Genomic DNA, 17708 nt, shown 5'->3' on the forward strand with positions numbered 1-17708 from the left:
CTCACATTTATCATCATTGTAAAGTAAGACAGCTGTTTTTTTACAAAGTTGGCAAAAGTCTTAATGGTGATTTTGCCATCTGTTTTGTAACCCCCCAAAATACTTCCACACACTGCTGCCATCATTATTCAGTCAGCATGGCTTTGCTCACTAGTGTTGTTTGAGTTCAGACTATCCTTGTAGTCACAACCACTGTTTTCCATTCCACATCTGTATGAGTCTGTCCATTTAGCCCATCTGAAGAGGTCACAAGTAAATGGTTATTTTTCTTCAGACTTAGCCTGCAATGGAACCATGAATCTCCACTGAGCCTGCAGCGTAGAGGAGGGGGGAGGGGGCACGCTGGAGCAAGCTGGTTAGGATCACCACTAGTCTAGCCGCAGCATGTAACTCCACATACCGGCATCCTCGTTAGACCAGAGCCCTGAGCAGAAACAGACTGACCAGATGAGAGCACATTATCCGTTTGATCCCAGGGATGCTCCCCAGAATGCCCCTGAACACAACCAGCATCCCAGCCGCAGTCAAAAACCCTCCGAATACCTCCGAAAACCTCAAACACGAATAAACAGACACACTGACGAGCATCAAACACTCTTTTCTCTCTGTCTTTCTCTCTCTCGAGATTTAACTCCCGTCTTTTTGTGTCTCTATTCTTCTATTTCCATCATTGCTCACATTTCAACATAGACATTTGTAGAGCAGATGTAGAGATGGACTCCAGCTTCAGTTCTGCTCTGAAGTGTGTTCTCTTCACGTTGATGAGAGGAAAGTCCGATGCACTTCCCCATTTAAACACTGACCCCTCCGTCAAGGCTGGTTTCCTGGAAGGGCGTTTTGGAAAGAATGTTATTGAGTCAGGCTAAATTGTAATCAAGATGGTTTTCCATAGATGATCATTATCTGTTAATGTTTTCTTCACCAGGTCAACTTTGAAAACAGAGAGAGAGAGAGAGATTTGCTCAAATTAAACTCATATTAAATTAAGCTGTAATTCAACAATTATCTGTTTTTCTACAGTGTGGCAAGCTCAATAAATCAAGATAGCACTTGTCCAAGGTCAATATGTAGCTCCTGTTACATAAGCTTCTTTATTTTGATATTTTCACAACATACGAAAGTGAAAAGCTGCTGATAGCTTGGAGCCTTTAAGTTGTTTGAGCAGGAAGGTCGTACATTGGTCCACTCGTGCCCACCGTCTCGAACCCTCCCTCTGTGGTGGCATTTATCAGTCATGCTTATCCCCATGGGAAGTCTTTCTTCCTGTCCTATCTCAGATCCTCAGTCTCACCATGTTTAAAGTCTAGATGCCTATCAACACCTGCGGTACCTGGACAAACACTCAACACAGCCGCGGGGTGGGGAGACCAAACATTTAATTTCCTGTCCAGAGACCCCCTCTAATCTACAGCACATACGAGGGTGTGCGAGCTGACGGTAATCAGATTTTTTTTTTTTTTTTTTTTAGCTGATATTCATGCAGGAGGTGTTAACACAAAGCGCTAGTCAGAGTGAAGGGTGAGTGCTGAGCTGTTGAATTGTTCACAGAAACAACATAATCACCTTGACCGCGTTCAGCTCGACCCGAGTGGGTGGAAACACGACGAGTGGCGCGTGTTGCCAAGTAACACGGCCGGTAAGTAGGTGTGTGATCGTCCATAATAATGGTGGCTGCGTGTCACAGCGCTCCAACAAAGCTGCCAGCTTGTGAAACGTTAGAATTTACAACAAAGGCATGTGACAAACACTCATTTCCAGGAATTGTTTTTGACTTTGAAAGTTTGAGTCAATGTTTTCAAGGTCTATTTTGAGAGGTTATTCTTCTTAATCCTTAATTTAAGTCATTTGTGCTCCGCTTAGTACTTATATCAGTAAGTTATCCTTCATCAGTATGTATCCCTGTGCTACAGCCAGTCCCCACCTGATAGCCTGTTAATGACTGACTACTAAACACAACATTCATGGCACTGCTAAATCAGATATTCAGTCAACAGAGACGTCACATTTGTGGGGGATTTTTTTTTTCTTCCTCCTAATTGCTCTTTTTTCTCTCCTTCCACTTCTTTTCTTTTCACCGCTGAGGTTTAAAGTAAATGCAGCTCTCTCTATGCTAATACAAACACTGCTGTCAAAGGTAAATGCTGAGCCCCACCGGGGGTCTGCCACATCCTGCCCATACCTCTGTTATTCAAATAATCAGAGGTGCCGCAAATGTCAGGAGCCCCCTACGGCGCACACACACACAGAGGCAGTCATCCCATGAGATTTGAAAGTGCCACTTACGCTGCAGTGTCCTTTTTGATATACCGCGCTATAGGAGGAGGTGTAAAGAAAAAGTGAGAATTGACATATTTAAACCCCAAAGAGAAATATCTCCTAATGGTTTTTCTCTCTAAACTCTCACTGCGTGAAAAGCAAAGTGTTGACAATCCCATGCAGTGCTCCTGAAACACACCCTTTTTAAAATGTGATTGTTCTGTTGGTTTCAGGTTGAAAAATCAGCGCATTTAAATCCACTCCTACCCTCTCGGTAACTGCTTTTTTTTCTTAATGATCTTTTGAACTGTATTTAAAAGGTAAAAGATGTCAATACGTCATATTTTCCTTAGTAACATAATAACATATTATTCAGTCGCAAATGACAGTGATCAACCCTAAAAACCCATTAAACAAACATTACGATCAAATCATTCAAGCCACATTTTAATGCGAGCATAACCTTGACAGACCTCCCAAATGCAGTTTTGTGCCAAGCAACCTGGATAAAGTGCTCAGTCAGTACCAGAGATTGTGTTCTGAAAAAACAAAATGATTTTATTTCCAGTCAAATAAAAAGAAAATGGAATCACAGATGGTCTCCCCCCCCCCCCCCCCCCCACCCAATACACAATTTAAACAGATTCTGTGGCCATGTGTGAACTGTTTCATCTGGATCTAGACACTAGCTTTATATTCAGCATGTGTACACACAAGGATTCAAAGGATTTTTAAAAGGCTCTATTGTCATGCACAAATAAACAAGTTACCAATGCAATGAAATTCTTTGTTCACCATGTCTCTACCTGGTGCCATAATTGACTCTACTATGAAGATACTAGATCTGAAACAGGGTGAAACAAACCAAAATACAGTGAAGTTCTGAAGTAGGTTATCCCTCCTCCTCCACCTCCTCCTCCTACACCCCCCTACCCCCTTTCCTTGTTCTTCTGGCTGTGCAAATGGGACCACCTGCTGCCTCGCAAACATGACGGCACCGACTGCAACGCTTAATTAAAAGATAATACAACCTAATTATAATCATTTGGTCTACAGATGCATGAAAAACATTAGGAAACACTGTTGGAAAGACCCCTCTCTCTAACTCTCATAACGGGATGCTTTTGATGTCAGATTTTATTTAGATGACACACATTCTCATTAAGTGTACAATTAGTTCCTCGTGTCCCATGTCTGCCCTTAGCTATGTGTTGTTTTTTTTTTCTCTCTCTCTCTTACTGGTGTTGGCTTTAAGTGTGTGTGTTAGATAAAAACCAGCTTAGAAACCTCCATATTTTTTTTATTATTTGTTGGAGTTTACCATCTTGAAGTGTTGAACCTTAAATTTAAAGCCTCTTTTCAATGGATACTGGTCAGTTGTTTTTGTGATACCCACGGTTTCCTACAGCATCTTTGTCCCCTGTATGACTAAAAGTGAGCTGCATCCAAGATCTCCCGCTGAAATTCTTTGCTCTAATGTATACAGAGTCAACAGATTTGATAAAAAAAAAAACGCACCTATGTGGTCCACGGTCACAGGGACCTTTCTTACAGCAGCTACAGTAGACGTCTGTCCAGAATGGTTGCGGCTAATTAAACCGCGGTGACTACACTGAGCTCACTCACCAGACTCAGCCAAGCTCTGCTAGGAAACCAACACCACAGAGCTGGCTGGTCCTGGAAACAACCTGGTTGCCAGGTCTGTTTGATTCACCCCTGCCAGCATCAACATCTGTGTGTGTTTGTCCGCGGGAGGAAGGGAGGAAGAGAGAGATATTGAGAGACCAGGGGGCCACCCATGTATTTTTCTGAATGAACTCAAGGAGGTAGATGCACACTGCCCTCTTGCCTTGCTTTCATGAACTCCAACGCCATAGATCTGGTGTTTTGAGTTAAAAAAAAAAAAAACTGTCAGTCAGTTGCTCCGATGAGGATATTGTTGATTGCTTTTATCAGAGGAAGCTTTTAGGTACATGCTGCTGAAGGGTAATGGCAGATGGACTTTTATAGTGTGATGGAGACTAACAACAAGACAGTGCGAGAAAGAAACTGAGCTTTAATGGAGTTCTCATTGTACTCTGGAGCCCCATTGAGTGACTGAAAGAATTTTTTACAGCAGGCATGCTCAACCATCCATCACTCATGAAATATTCCACCTTCTCATCATCATAATCTGTCTCACTAGATCATGATATTGATGCCACCTTGTCAGAGGAATCGTTTATTTCAAACCTCCTTTTTTAATTATCTTGTTTTAAATATATTAGCATTAGTCAGATGTCGTAGCAGTGATGTGGCTTTGGATTGACCTAGAATGAAATAGTAACACATAAGAGGATTGGTTTATCTATCACGCAATCTCCTGTCTTCCTTATGTGATAGAATAATGTGCATACCAGACTCCCTGCCTTTTACGAAGCCAAAAGTCCAGATGACTGTGAGCATATTATAAGCTGTCAGAGCAATGACAGAAGCAAGCGTCCAAGTCCTGTTTTTACTCCGAACCGCTTTCCTCTTTTTGACCCTTCATTGTTACTAAAGCCTTCTCTTTTTCTATCCTTCTTATCTGGCCTCACTCCCCTTTCACGCTGGGTAGTTTGCCAGGCTATTGTAGACTGCCACCACATTCCTGGTTGGCACTCTTGTCTGGACACAACCGAGGTGCAGGCATTAGCCAGAGCCGCCTGTAGAGAAGAGGCCGGCACTGGCAGCCAAGGACTCAGCGCCCCATCTGTTGCCAGAGCCAGCGAGGGAACCGTCATTTATTACATCCGCTGATGCGAAAAGCAGCTCCTGTCACTCCGGAGACATATTGTCCTGTGAACGCCGCACTCTGTAAGGTTTCCGTCCTAAACTGATGTTAGTCTCTTATGGCTGTCTGCATGTTTTGGCTTCGGTTCGACAAGCAGAGGATTTTCTTCTCTTGTTTTTTTTTTCGCTTTCTTTCTCTGTTAAATCCATTGAAGTTGTTCATCAAGGCAACAGACTTGGAAACATCATCCCTCTTCTTTCCCCTGCTTTATCTCATATCTGTCATATTACTCTGTGGAGGCTGTTTTCTACAGGCCTGCAGAGGCAGATTCAACCATGCAGCCAGCTTCAGCTCTGAGAACTCCCACTAAAAAACAGCCAACTCTTTTAGTCTGTAACATCTATCAGGCTCGTGTGTTTAGCCTGGCTGCAAACTGCTGAGCTCCTCTGTTCCACTGTGACTTAATCTTCCATCTTTGGCTCATAATGCTGGAAAAATATTGTAGAGTGTGACCCCAGATGTTTGACATTACTGTTCCTTTATATTTAGTTTGATACTAAATCCTCTGTTAAGTTTCGCTCATGCCCTTTTGCAGAGCAGTTATAGCACTTACTTGAGTAAACAGTTTGCGTTGGGCTTTCATGTTCGCTGTGTGTAGACTCTTTGTTGTATATTACAAAAAAAAAAAAAAAGACCCTAAACATATGTTAAGCAATAGTGGCCTTTATTTTCCGTCATCGCACTTTTCACTTTTCCCTTTTCCCCTTAAAAGTGGTCCCATTACTGGATTAGTGCCCAGTTTTTCAGGACCAAAGAGACAAGAACGACCCAACCTGCCTTACCTGAGTAAAGCCTAATCCCTCTTAATCTAATAATTGCTCCCACATTCACTCCGACTCATAAGAGCACAGCTGCGGGGGACGGCCGTGGCTCCAGATTGCTGTGAACCATGGGTAATAGTACCCATGGTCCCTTTCATGGTCAGGATCAGATCCATGGATACCATAAAGGTTTTTTCATCGTTCGCTAGCGTTCCAGACAAATTCTATAACCTCTCGTCAGTGCTTCTCTTTCTTTCTGTGACGGCTCATGTTCGGTCCTCGGCGTTCAAGGGGGGTGGGGGGGGTAACACACAGACAGCATCAGACTGCCCTTGTTTCAACAGTCGAGCCTTTTACGAGTGGGTGTTGAAAATTGGTGAGAGCTTCAGCCATGTTCAGACGTCTCTATTTTTGCTGCAACATGACAGTTATGAAGCAAGGCGTAGAGGATGGGTGGGGGGGTGGGGGGGGTGGTGGGGTTGATGAGCGACGTGGCTTCTTCGTGCACGCCGAATCTCCGTTTGTCATAAAGCAAGCAGATGTGAACCGTGAACCACCACTTATACATCATACGATTATAAGAAATAGCATGACATCGTGGTTACTACGGTGACATTCTGCGCTCAAGTTGAAATCAATTAGATAAAAGAAAAGAAGAGTCTAGCCTTTGATGCACAGCTGACATGGAAGCAAAATACAAATAAATAAGTGTAGAAAATGCATTAGAAGTAGAGTTTTATGAATGAAATTAATTTAGTCTGTGAACTATTGAAGTGCAAGCATTTTTTTCTTTTAAATTAGATGGCTGATTTTAATGAAAATGACTCAGTCCAGTATTTTATAACCACATTTCCTGCTCAAAGTGTGACTGATGATCATGTATCTTTTTCTCTGCTTGCTACATAATGGAGATCCTTAATAATGTTCCCTTGAGGCCAAAACCAGTCTGGATCCTCAGTTCCAGCCTGAACCCCGCTGCAGGCCTCCTAGTATGACTGGTAATGAGGTGGTAATGACCTAGGATGGGTGGCCTATTAAAACACACTTGGAGGAACGTTTGGGTGGGGTCTGCCCAACGCTTTGATGCTGTTGACCGCCTCCCGGTGCGCTTATTAAGAGATTTATGACCGACGCCAGCACCCCCTTCAACCCCCTCCTTCTTCCTACACACACTGTTACATGAGTGTTTTTATTATTTTTCCTGTCATGGAGACCATATGGAGCACTTCTTCTTTTCAAAGGCAGAGGTGTGCTGGCAAGCAGCGGCTCGTTGGGAGGGATGAGAACACGTTTCATAATGGCACGAGAGAGGTGACACACTTCTGTCAAAATGACGCGTCAAGAACTTTTCTTTTTCTTTGAGGAAAACAGATTTCTGTCTTTCCCAAAACACAGCTACAAGGAAATCAGTGTCATGTTAGTGATGAAAGCTAATTTTGAGAGTTGTCAAGACGCAGATCACACTGGAAACTCCCGCTGAGGCGTCACGGATGACTGTCGTCGCCGTCGGTGGAAGAAAGAAGCAAAAAACGGTGGATCAGCCTGGTCCACCTACAGAGGTTGCATGCCGGTTGCCATGCCAATGTTGCCTGGTGATAAGCCGGGGAAGGGGGTCTTTGTGTAGTTGGTGCAGAGCTCGCTCCCTGCTGTCAGCGGTAAGATGGAGAGAAGCAGGCATGAACTGATAGTGATCTCAGTGTGCGGTTTGTTATAATGAGCCGGGCCCTCTCTCTCTCTCTCTCTCACTCTCTCTCTTTCCCTCTCTCTGCACACAGGCAAGTAGCTATGGCAAACGCGGCCCCTCTGCAGCGCAATTACCTGCTACAATAAGGGCAGCGATTGAATTAAGGTAGCAGGTGTGCATACCAGTGTCGCTGGCGGAAAAAAGGGCAGCCTGGCTCTTAGAACATGGCTTTCAATCAGAAGCTGGGGGATGAACACAGAGATGTGCTCAGCAGAGAATAAAACACTACCGAGGTTTTTTTTTTTTTTTTTTTTTTTTCAGCTCATTGTGATAGAAAGAGATAGCAGGGACCTTTCATATTACTTTGATAGATTTTCATAGGGGTGTGGGCTCTGTAATGGTTGAGGTTGAACAAAGTATGAAGCTCTGATATCATTTATAAAACCTTTAAAAGAAAGTCAGTATTATACATGAACTGGATTAGTGATAAAGCAGTTAATCCATTAATCAACATGGAATTAATATCCCACACTGTTGATAGTTGATTAAGTGTAATTTATCAAGCAGAAATGAGAAATAATTGCAGCATCCAGCTCCTCCAGTGTGAGCCTTTTCGCTGCTTTTCTCTGTTTCCTGTCTCTGTATATTGAATATTTTTGGAACTGTCGTAGAAAATTATCTGTGTTAAGACCTCACAGCACATTTATGCACATTTCCTACAGTGAGAGCGTACAGAGGCCCGCAGAGGTCAATAATGAGATGTGCCTGCGGTGGTCCAAACTGTCACTCTCGTTAGAATAGTTTGACAGAGACATTGTACCTGGTCTGACTTTGTGCTGTTTAACGTCTCTGCTGTCAAGTTAAATAAAGCTAGCTGACCTCTTTGTTTGGGCGGCATTTCAGCTTCATGCACCGGTGATTTCCCTTCACGATTCACGCTGGAAATACCAAACTACTGCTGACACTCAGCTTAGTTAAAAATACTGACCAAGAGATTAGTGAAGCATGAAAATGCACTTTTAGCAGAATAACTCAATGTAACAGCGACTATCTGAGATCAGCTTCTGTTTGTGTTTGCCTTTAACAAATAAGTTTGTTTTTAGATATTAGACAAAGATTCTTTTTGATTGTGTTGCCAGAAGTTTCCCATCTGAGACACGCATGCATGCATCAACACATTTATCTCTGTTGTATGTGTACGGATGGAAATGAACCTGTCTTTTGTGATGGTATCATAGTGTCAGTAAATCAGAACAGAGTTTATCATGAAGCCTTACCTGTTTCAATTTGTTTTATGTGGTTTTTCCACTGTGTTATAGACCATAAACATTGTCAGTGTTGCAGAAGATCTGCCAACCAGCTTTTAAGAAGCCAGTCAGGGGAAGCAACTCAGTCAGTAGAAAACTAAAGCGTGCAAACACACACACACACACGCACATGCACACACATACACACACATGCATCTAGTCATTTGCTGACAGGCCATGAAAGCTCTGTCAGTGAGCTCTGGCGCTTCCCATGACATTGCCCTTCATTCCCGCTCCAATTTATCTCTCGGCCTATGAACACAACAGAGAATGAAGCTATCACAGGGTTCCATCTGAGGTTTTTGGCTTTTAAAAGCACGCTTGGTTGCATAGTGACAGATTGTTATCGGCCTCTTTCTGCATCTATCATCGAAGCCATCGCTCCCAAGATTTGATCAAGATATGATGAATTGTTCTGTGCTCACTGTGTTTTAGTTTCCTATCACTCTGATAAAACAGGAACCTACACAGTCTAAAGTGTTGCTGACTGTATTGTCACATGAGACATATTCCCACCCGTCTAGCACACCCAGTTTGCATTGGTGCAGCTTGCTGTCTCCTCCTGACAGTTAGGAGGACATTTTTTTTTCTCTCTCTCCTCCTTCGCTCCGTTTGACATTCACCCCGGTAGGAATGCTAATCTAGTTAGCTCGGCATTCCAGGGCAGCAGAAGGAATCTGCAGCGATTGCTAAAACATTGAGGGGGGGGGGAAAAATATGATCCATGTTTTTCTCCCCACAGTTTGCACGGCTGACCGATTCAGCAGAGCACTCTAAAGATGACCTCATTACCTGCCTCAGCCTAAGAATAAAGAAGATCCTCTTTGACTATGAATCGTGCTTTTTTTCTCTCATGAAATAGACCAAAGGGCAGTAGACTTGTGTATCCTACAACACTGCTATGAGTTACTGTTTGCTACTCATGCTAAAATAGATGCTCTTAAAGAGAGAGTAGAGCTGTGTGCATCAGTGGTCCCTTCCTTCTTAAAAAATTGATGTTTTTCCAGTCTGTGCTCATTGCTAAGGCCATCAACTGAAATCCTGATTGACATAAGCTAAATAAGATGTTTCATTCCTCTTCCAAATCACGCTAAGCTCTCTTTCTGATCTTATGTGAATTTATAGTTGTTAATAATTGATCCAATCAGAGGAGCTCTAATCATATCTGCATCACTTTTCTCTCTCTCTTTTTTTTTTGGCGCTTCTTTGAAGTTGTTTATCAGTTTGTGTGCATTTTGAGAAAGGAGGGCTGATGCTATCTGCACTCTTTGCCCCTCTTATCCTTAATTGGGTTATGTAGATTTAGCAGCTGGGGAGAAGGAAGGGGAGTCGTGAAAATAGAGCGGTCATTAACGGGAGTCAAGTTTTCATTCACAGATTAAAGATTCAAACTCTTGAGTGGCAGTGTGTGGGTGCCAAAGTGTGTTTTCGACAATGTTTTCAGGCTGCGGTTTAATGCGTGAAGCTGAGAATCGTGTGTCTCTTCAGCCGTGGCGCCCTTGAGATAAACTTCCAATGGCAGCCGTGTTCGCCGTTCCAATCAGTGTCTGGCGCTCCGTCTGCGACAGTGCGACTCCTCACCCCACCTTCCTGTCACTCTGAAACGCTTCAGGGCAGCTGCGTGGCTTCGACACGGTCCACCGAAAGGCAGTTAAACCACACACATAGGGGGCTATTTGGGATCCCACAGCGGGTGCGCCTGGTGCCAAGTATTTGCGGGTGCCGCTGTTTGTGTCTGTGCATGTGTGGGGCGTCCTCCCCTTTGACCTCTCGCAGGATCGGGGTCGTGTGTCATCCCCGGCTGTCATCATGCAGCAGAGACTCAGTCTAGGGAAAGTTTCTAAGATAACGCTGCTTCTGCTGTCGTCTCCACAGCAGAGCGGCCTGCTGCAGACACGCTATCATCATTACAGGATCTTCACTGATAAGATAAGTTGGTCTTTGATGTCAGTGTTTATCTCAAGGAATTAAGGTTTTAAAAAAAAAACCATGCAGAACTTTTCTTTCATGGACATATCTTCATTTTTATCTCTGAATCAACATCAAACAAAAGCTTTCTCTTATCTGGATATTGATTTCATTGTTAACTTCCACAGACATTATACAAACACTCCCTGTCCGAGATACCGACTTCCTCTGCTGCTCATTCTGCCTCTTGCATTCTTCGCCACACTTGACATGGAGATACAGTCTAGTTTTTCTTGGAATATGAGTCAACGTGGCCTTTTCTGTCCGTCTGTCTGCCAGTAAACAAAGTTGAGAAACAGAGTAAGGGAAGCACGAGCTGCTGATGAGCCCATTATGGTGAGTTCTGGCTGTCAGGCCGACTTAAAGGCGACTTCCACCTGACGTCCCTGACAGCCGAGCCAGGCTTAATGGGGTCGGCAGTGCAGCAAGCTGAAGAGGAGAATCCCTCCATGCAGATATTTCACCCCTCTCAGCACTTTCACCCCCCCCGCCCCCATCCCTCACTCAGTCTTTAACCTACTTTCCGTCTCTTCAAACTGATTTCCAGATACCTTGATCGAAATCCACAGAAACAACAACAGCTACAAAAAAAAAAGGATTAATATTGCATGATGATCGCTGCTCATCCGGGCGCATTAGTGTTATCCATCGTTAGCTTTTCCCGGCAAGCGTAGTATTGATCGGTATATTTTCTTTCCCCTGTTTTTTTTTTTTTTTTCATCTGTGAAGAGAAAGGTGGCTCCCTAGAGAAACACTGCTCCACCCAGCACAGTTTCCCACAGCTTTACATTATCAAGACATCACATTCTTGGATAGGTATTACACTTTCCGGCCCCAAATCAATAGAAAATGAATCAACTTTCAATAGATTGATTAGTTAATTGAAAGAAACGTGAAGGAGTCATCAGTCATGTACAGCTTTAAAATGTGACTATATGCAGATCCTGTCTGTTTTAGAACATTTAAAGAGCCAGAATTGTGGTTCTGGATTATTAGTTGGTTAAAAATGTGAAGTTGTCACCCTGTGCTCTGGAGTCTGGACACATTTATTCATATTTGGTATTTGGTGAAAGACTTGTAGTTAATCATGGAAAAAAAAATCTACCAATGAGTCAGTAATGAAATCCTTGCTTACAGCCCCTACATTTAAAACTTGATGCATCATCCACATGCTTTCTATCTCTCTATCTCTCTCTCTCTCGCTCTCTCTACCGCACACTCGCTACGCATTGAGGTATTCCCTAAAATGAGCTACACTACCAAGAGTTTCCCAGGCAACAGCACAGAAGTTGACTCACATTTTGGAACAGCGTCACACAAAAGCTCCCAAACACTATCGATTTCCAAATTTGGTTATTTTTGGCATTTAAAAAAAAAAAAAGAAGTATGTTTTTGGTCTTTTTTCTACACTGCCTTTGTTGCTTCTTTGCATGCTATCACCAGCAGCTGGAAGTGAGCACAAGAGCCTGAAACCATGAGTAAGAATGTGTGGTCATACATCCTCAATACTAATATGAAAACTTGGATCAGTGTTGCTACTAGTAGTCAAAGACTTCACAAGGCACCTTCAAGGATTCTTTCAACTTCCTTCTACATCTTTATCAGCCATTGTTAGTTTAAATAGCAGCCAGTATCAGTTTAACATTCACTCCTTTTGTCATAAGAACATTCCCATCCTGCGTTCCCTAATCTCACCCTTTTGTTTCCCCTTTTTATCTGCAGCTTTCGCTTTCAACTGCTCTTACTTTGAAGGACCCTCAGTAGGAGTTTGGATAGCATTTGCCCCGCTTATCTCTTAGAATGCCAGTCTGTGTTGATCCAAAGCATTCTCCTTTTCCTTGTGTAACCGCATTGACCTAAATGAATCATATTGATTGAGTCAGACAGATAGATAGAAGTTTAGTTAAAGTAGAGTTGTTTCGGGGACAATGTGATGGTGGTAGATGGCATCTGTGGTGGCAGCTCTGACTGTGTTTATATAGTGTGTGTGTGTGTGTGTGTGTGTGTGTGTGTGTGTGTGTGTGTGTGTGTGTGTGCTGGAGAGTCAGGACTGCAGCGTGTTTGAGAGATGTAGGTCACGGTGCCTTCTGTGTTTGAACAGTGCGGTAAACTTGGCAGACGTCCTCAGATGTGATAGACTGGGCTTCGCTCTACCCTCTCACTCTCTCTCTTTCTCACTCACTCACTCACTCACACTCGCACTCTCTTCTCTCTCTCACTCTTTCTCTCATGTCTGTCATCTCGTGGAATGTGAAAACGCCTTATCTGCGCGCGTTGTCTCTGCTGGGACTTTTTTCCCGGAAGTCATTTCCCCCTCCGTGATAATCTGCACACACACACACACACACACACACACACACACAACTCTCACTGTATGTCAACATGCATCTCAAATGAAACCCATCAACTGCGTGCCACAACCTCCACCCGCGTCTCCCACCAAATCTCCCATAACCCGGGCTCAACAGAGGAGGCTCAGTACGACGGAGGCTGGCACGCTACCTTGAACTCCAGCTGTAGGCTTGGCATGGAAGAGGGACCACATGCCGTGTCTGCCAGCATTACTTGATAGATTGTTTTAAGGTGGATGTCAGACGATGGCTCGGTTGGTGTTTCCAACCCATCTGCCGCCTTTCAACCCCCCCACACCCCCGCCTCCTGTTTAACACAGATGGAACAAATTCACAGCCTCTTAAGGGAATTGTACAGGAGATGTGGTGTAAAATCCTGTGTCAGGGTTTTCCACCAGCGCGTACAATGTCCAGCTGGGTGAAAATAGGCAGGAGGTGGAGGGGATCAAGTTGTCTATCACACATTTCACACATTTGCATGGCTGTCTTTTTTTTTTTAATGTCTTTTTTACTTTCGATAGGTCTCATAGGGTAAATAGCAGAGGCTTATTTGTTTTATATTAGATGAAAATGTGTTTAAATTAAACTTGTTTTGCATTTGCATTTCACAGCAAGACTGTATGAACATAAAAAATATATATAAAATAGGAAATAAAAGCATCTGTCCATTTTCTTTTCAATTTTCTTCTGCCTTTTGTCTTCCTCATCATCATCATCATCATCTCCATCATCTAGAGCTACATCTTTTGCGTGCTTGGTGAATCTGATACTTGTCTCTTTCAACTCTTTTTTTTTTTAAACTTGGACTTGTCCTCTCCTCCTCCTCATGATCCATCAGCTGAAATAAAAAACACATGAGCTTTACTGATGAGAGGCTTCAACACACACTATGAGATTTGATGCTGCGTGCGATCTCTCAATCATAACAATAACAAAAGCTTGATGAATCAGCAAAATGCGCGTCGATTATCTTCAGTCTTCTTCGGACCTTCAGTCACCCCATTTTGAGGTCGAACAATAAAAAAAAAACGTAGGAGTAGCTGTAGAAATGAAGTGAGATGAATTCCATTCAATCTGGGTGACACGCATCGAGGTGAAGAGGTGAAGTTTCACTCTGAGTGAGAGATTTTTCCCCGATACTGAAAAGTAAAAGCCAATTACCAGGCTGCAGGTGTCTCTCCTGGTGCCTGTAAATTTCTCCCCTGCATTGTTTTTATGGGTGAGAGAAAAGGCCGCCGGGCTGTGACCTCTAACACAGTTTCACTCCACCGAGAGCTCAAATTCCCCCCCGAAGAATCCCCCCGACATCGATCGACCCGGCTGCCAGACCTGGTGTGAAATTAAAAACCAGCAGAAGATGAACCGAAAAATAATAACACTGGAGTAACATTATTGTATCACCGCTGGTCCCTGTCCATCCCTGTGCCCTGTTATTTAAACCATTATAACACTGTGACACACAATCTACAGTGGAGTGGTACTTATGATGTTATAAAATATGTTACATAGATCCAAAAGAGATACAAACATCTGTATCAAAGGAAGGAAAAGGTGCCAGATGTTGGGCAGCAGGGAAGGTAAAGGTCTGACATATTCAGTCATTTTTCTCTGGGATTTTTTTTTGGAAGAGCCGCACTGACCCTTTTGATTAGTTGGTTCATGTCAGAGCTCTCCCTCACAACCACTTTCTCGCTCAGTCCAGTTTCCTTACAGACGCAGTGACCTTCTCAGAACGAGCACGCTTTTATTTCCAGCCTGGAAGGGACAAGTGTCCTTATACGCTGACCAAAACATAGTCGCCTTCTTCGCTCGCTGATATCTCATGAGAATCTCCCAACTGTGCGTGACTGGATATGCGTGAGATTGTAGGAAAATATTTAAGGTGGATTGCAGCCTCCAGTATCTTTAGTATTGTGTCTTCGGGAGTCGTCTATTCTTATCAGGGTAGAGATTTAATTGTAGCTGGTGGTGTGCTGAGCAGCGAGGAATTCAGTTTTTTTTTTTTTTTTGGCAATAGAATCGTGATGATTTTATCAGTGTAGATGCTGCTAAGTGAGCAGATGTCTCTTTACATGCCTGCAAAAACCCCACCTCTTCATTTTTGCAAGATTTGAATCTGTCATGCATATATTCAACACTTTCTGGTGATTTAGGGTTGAGTTTGATTTGATTTTTTTTTTTTTTTTTTTTTAAACCTTGCGTGCAATCACAGGTAATATCTCAGGATTTTTCATCTTGCTGACACATCTCAGCGTTCCACATCATTTGCTAACATATTTAAGAGTTCACTGCTGCTGATCTGCTTGTCTTTAAAAAGATGCAATCCTCCTCACTGTGACATTTAATGTAAGAGGTCATTTGAGGCTAAATTCATCCCACACATCCTATCCACAGCCTCTCTTTGAGGTCTTAAAAAAAAATCTTTCATCCAGCCTTTCTTTTTATTCCCTCTCTGTGTCTTTTTCTGCCTTGCCCATCTGTCAGCTCTAACCACCTGCAGCTGAGACAAAGGTGAGCCTGATGAAGAGGCAGACAGGAGCACAGGGATGAGGAGAGTCAAAGACGGAGGGATTACCTTGGCTCATCTTCAACAGGCTCCTTGATTTAACTTTATTGAAAGATCTCTCCTTTTTTTCTCCATGGCTGCTCTCCTGCAAGAAGCAATGAGCTCTCTCTCTCTTTCCCTCTCTCTGACACACACACACACACACACACACACACACACACACACACGTCACACAGGTGGAGGTATGCTTTATCGACTTTGGCAGTGGACCGTTCCTTATGATAACAAACCTTGACATCAGGTATGATAACATTGTGTCATGCAGGGCAGACGAGGGCCTGCCTTGACACACTATAGAGAGGCTCACTGATGAGTACTTCATTTGTAGCTGTTCAAACACAACAGCGGAGAGCAGCTGGAGCAGCTGTTGAGTTTAAATCCGCAGAGGCCAATCAGAACCCTTCCATCTTCTCACCTCTAATTAGAAAACAATGAGTGCAGTTTACTATGATAAATATATTTGTGAACTGAGATCAACATTAACTCCAATATGCTGAGTTTTTTTGGTCCTGTAGCAAGATTTAGAGGCAAGAATCATCGAGATAGAGAGGTGTGACTTGGCTGCATTATAAAGAGTTGTAATAAAGAGGACTTGAAAATGATAGAATATGAAGAGTTGGTTGGTCAGCTGATGCATTTATGTGTTCTCTAATATACTTCCAGTCTTTCAGGTCACACTCTTGTGATTTTTCTCCAGTGGGCTGTGGTTAACTGGAGCAGAAAACTCGTCTCTCACACACAGCTCACACACAACATCATGAGGGGGGGGGGGGGGAATAAAAGATTTAAGCGCGTGTGAGGATGCGTGCGACACATCATGTCTAGTTCGAGAGTCGCGTCTCCCGAGCTGATGGCACATGACTGCGAGGTGTGCGTGTGTGTGAGAAGAGTGTGAGAAGAGTGTGTCTGTGTCCAATCACCCGCTGCTAATGTCACAGCCTCACGAACACCAAAATGCATTTTCTACACGTTAGGTCGGATCATTTTTACGACAGAATAATTCACAGCCAGCCAGTGTTGTCTAAACATCACATTCCTCCACCAGGGCCTAAGTGGTCGCTATGGCATAAACTTAATGATCGGAAAAAGCAGTAAAATGTTAACAGCAGCCTCTTTCTAATCCTCTGTCATTTACTTTCCCCCCTCTTTCTTTCTCTTCCCTTCCCCTCCAGTTCTGTCCATCCAGGCCGCCACCATCCAGTTCACCAAAGAGCCCAAGTCCCAGGATGCCTTGCACGGCCGCAGCGCCATGCTACGCTGCGAGGTCAGCGACCCGGGCGACATCAGCTACGGCTGGCTTCACGACGGCCAACCTCTGGAAAACGACGACCGGCGCTTCCAGGAGGGCAGCAACCTCAAGTTCACAGCGGTGGACCGGAGGCTGGACGCGGGGAACTTCGAGTGCGTGGCCCAAAACACGGTCACGGGAGAGGCATTCCACTCCACCAACGCCTCCTTCAATATCAAGTGTGAGTGTTTCTGTTTGAAGCTGTTCTCACCCTACATTCTGGAAACCTCTGATTTCCTGAAAGAAGATTGCCAGCTGACAGGGTTTCATAATGGTGGTGAGGGGTGCGCATCCAGTTTCTGGATCAAAAAAAATAAAAAGCCAAACAAAAGTCAGAGTATAGGATGACAGGTAGTATGAGCTGGAGGAATGTTTCCACCTTGTTGCCTCGTTCTTTGTGGCTTCCTCTCCCTCTCTCCAAAGGAAACTGGATACATGTGCCACCAAGCATGTGTTTCTTGTTGCTTGTTTTTTTTTGTTACACTCTCTTTTCCCATACACTCTCAAAAGGCTTTTGTCTGAAAATTACCGAGCAGAGTAATTCACCTTCTAACTATATAATTATTTAGGTTTAGATTAAGGTTGCCTTCTTTGCTCCAGCTTTTTTTTTATTCATGACAGGCTTTTCACTCCACTGCTTTCTAAATGTTTGGTCCCATTAAGCGGAGGCACACTATTATCTTAATTTTGTTGCTTAGCCCCAAAACCAAACCTC

The 17708-nt window shown here is 43.6% G+C and overlaps 2 protein-coding genes across 2 annotated transcripts in view; one reads left to right on the forward strand and one right to left on the reverse strand.

Annotated features, from left to right (window-relative positions):
- Positions 1-17708, reverse strand: part of fhip2a (FHF complex subunit HOOK interacting protein 2) — a 229426-nt gene that overhangs the window by 153331 nt on the left and 58387 nt on the right. The window lies entirely within an intron of this gene.
- Positions 1-17708, forward strand: part of ptk7b (protein tyrosine kinase 7b) — a 72853-nt gene that overhangs the window by 34082 nt on the left and 21063 nt on the right. The window contains exon 2 of the mRNA XM_053333324.1: positions 16878-17174. Coding sequence (XP_053189299.1) covers positions 16878-17174 — 297 coding nt within the window. The remainder of the gene's footprint in view (positions 1-16877; positions 17175-17708) is intronic.

The sequence above is a fragment of the Scomber japonicus genome, chromosome 14 (genome assembly GCF_027409825.1).
Source record: "Scomber japonicus isolate fScoJap1 chromosome 14, fScoJap1.pri, whole genome shotgun sequence".
In the NCBI taxonomy this organism is placed as follows: domain Eukaryota; kingdom Metazoa; phylum Chordata; class Actinopteri; order Scombriformes; family Scombridae; genus Scomber; species Scomber japonicus.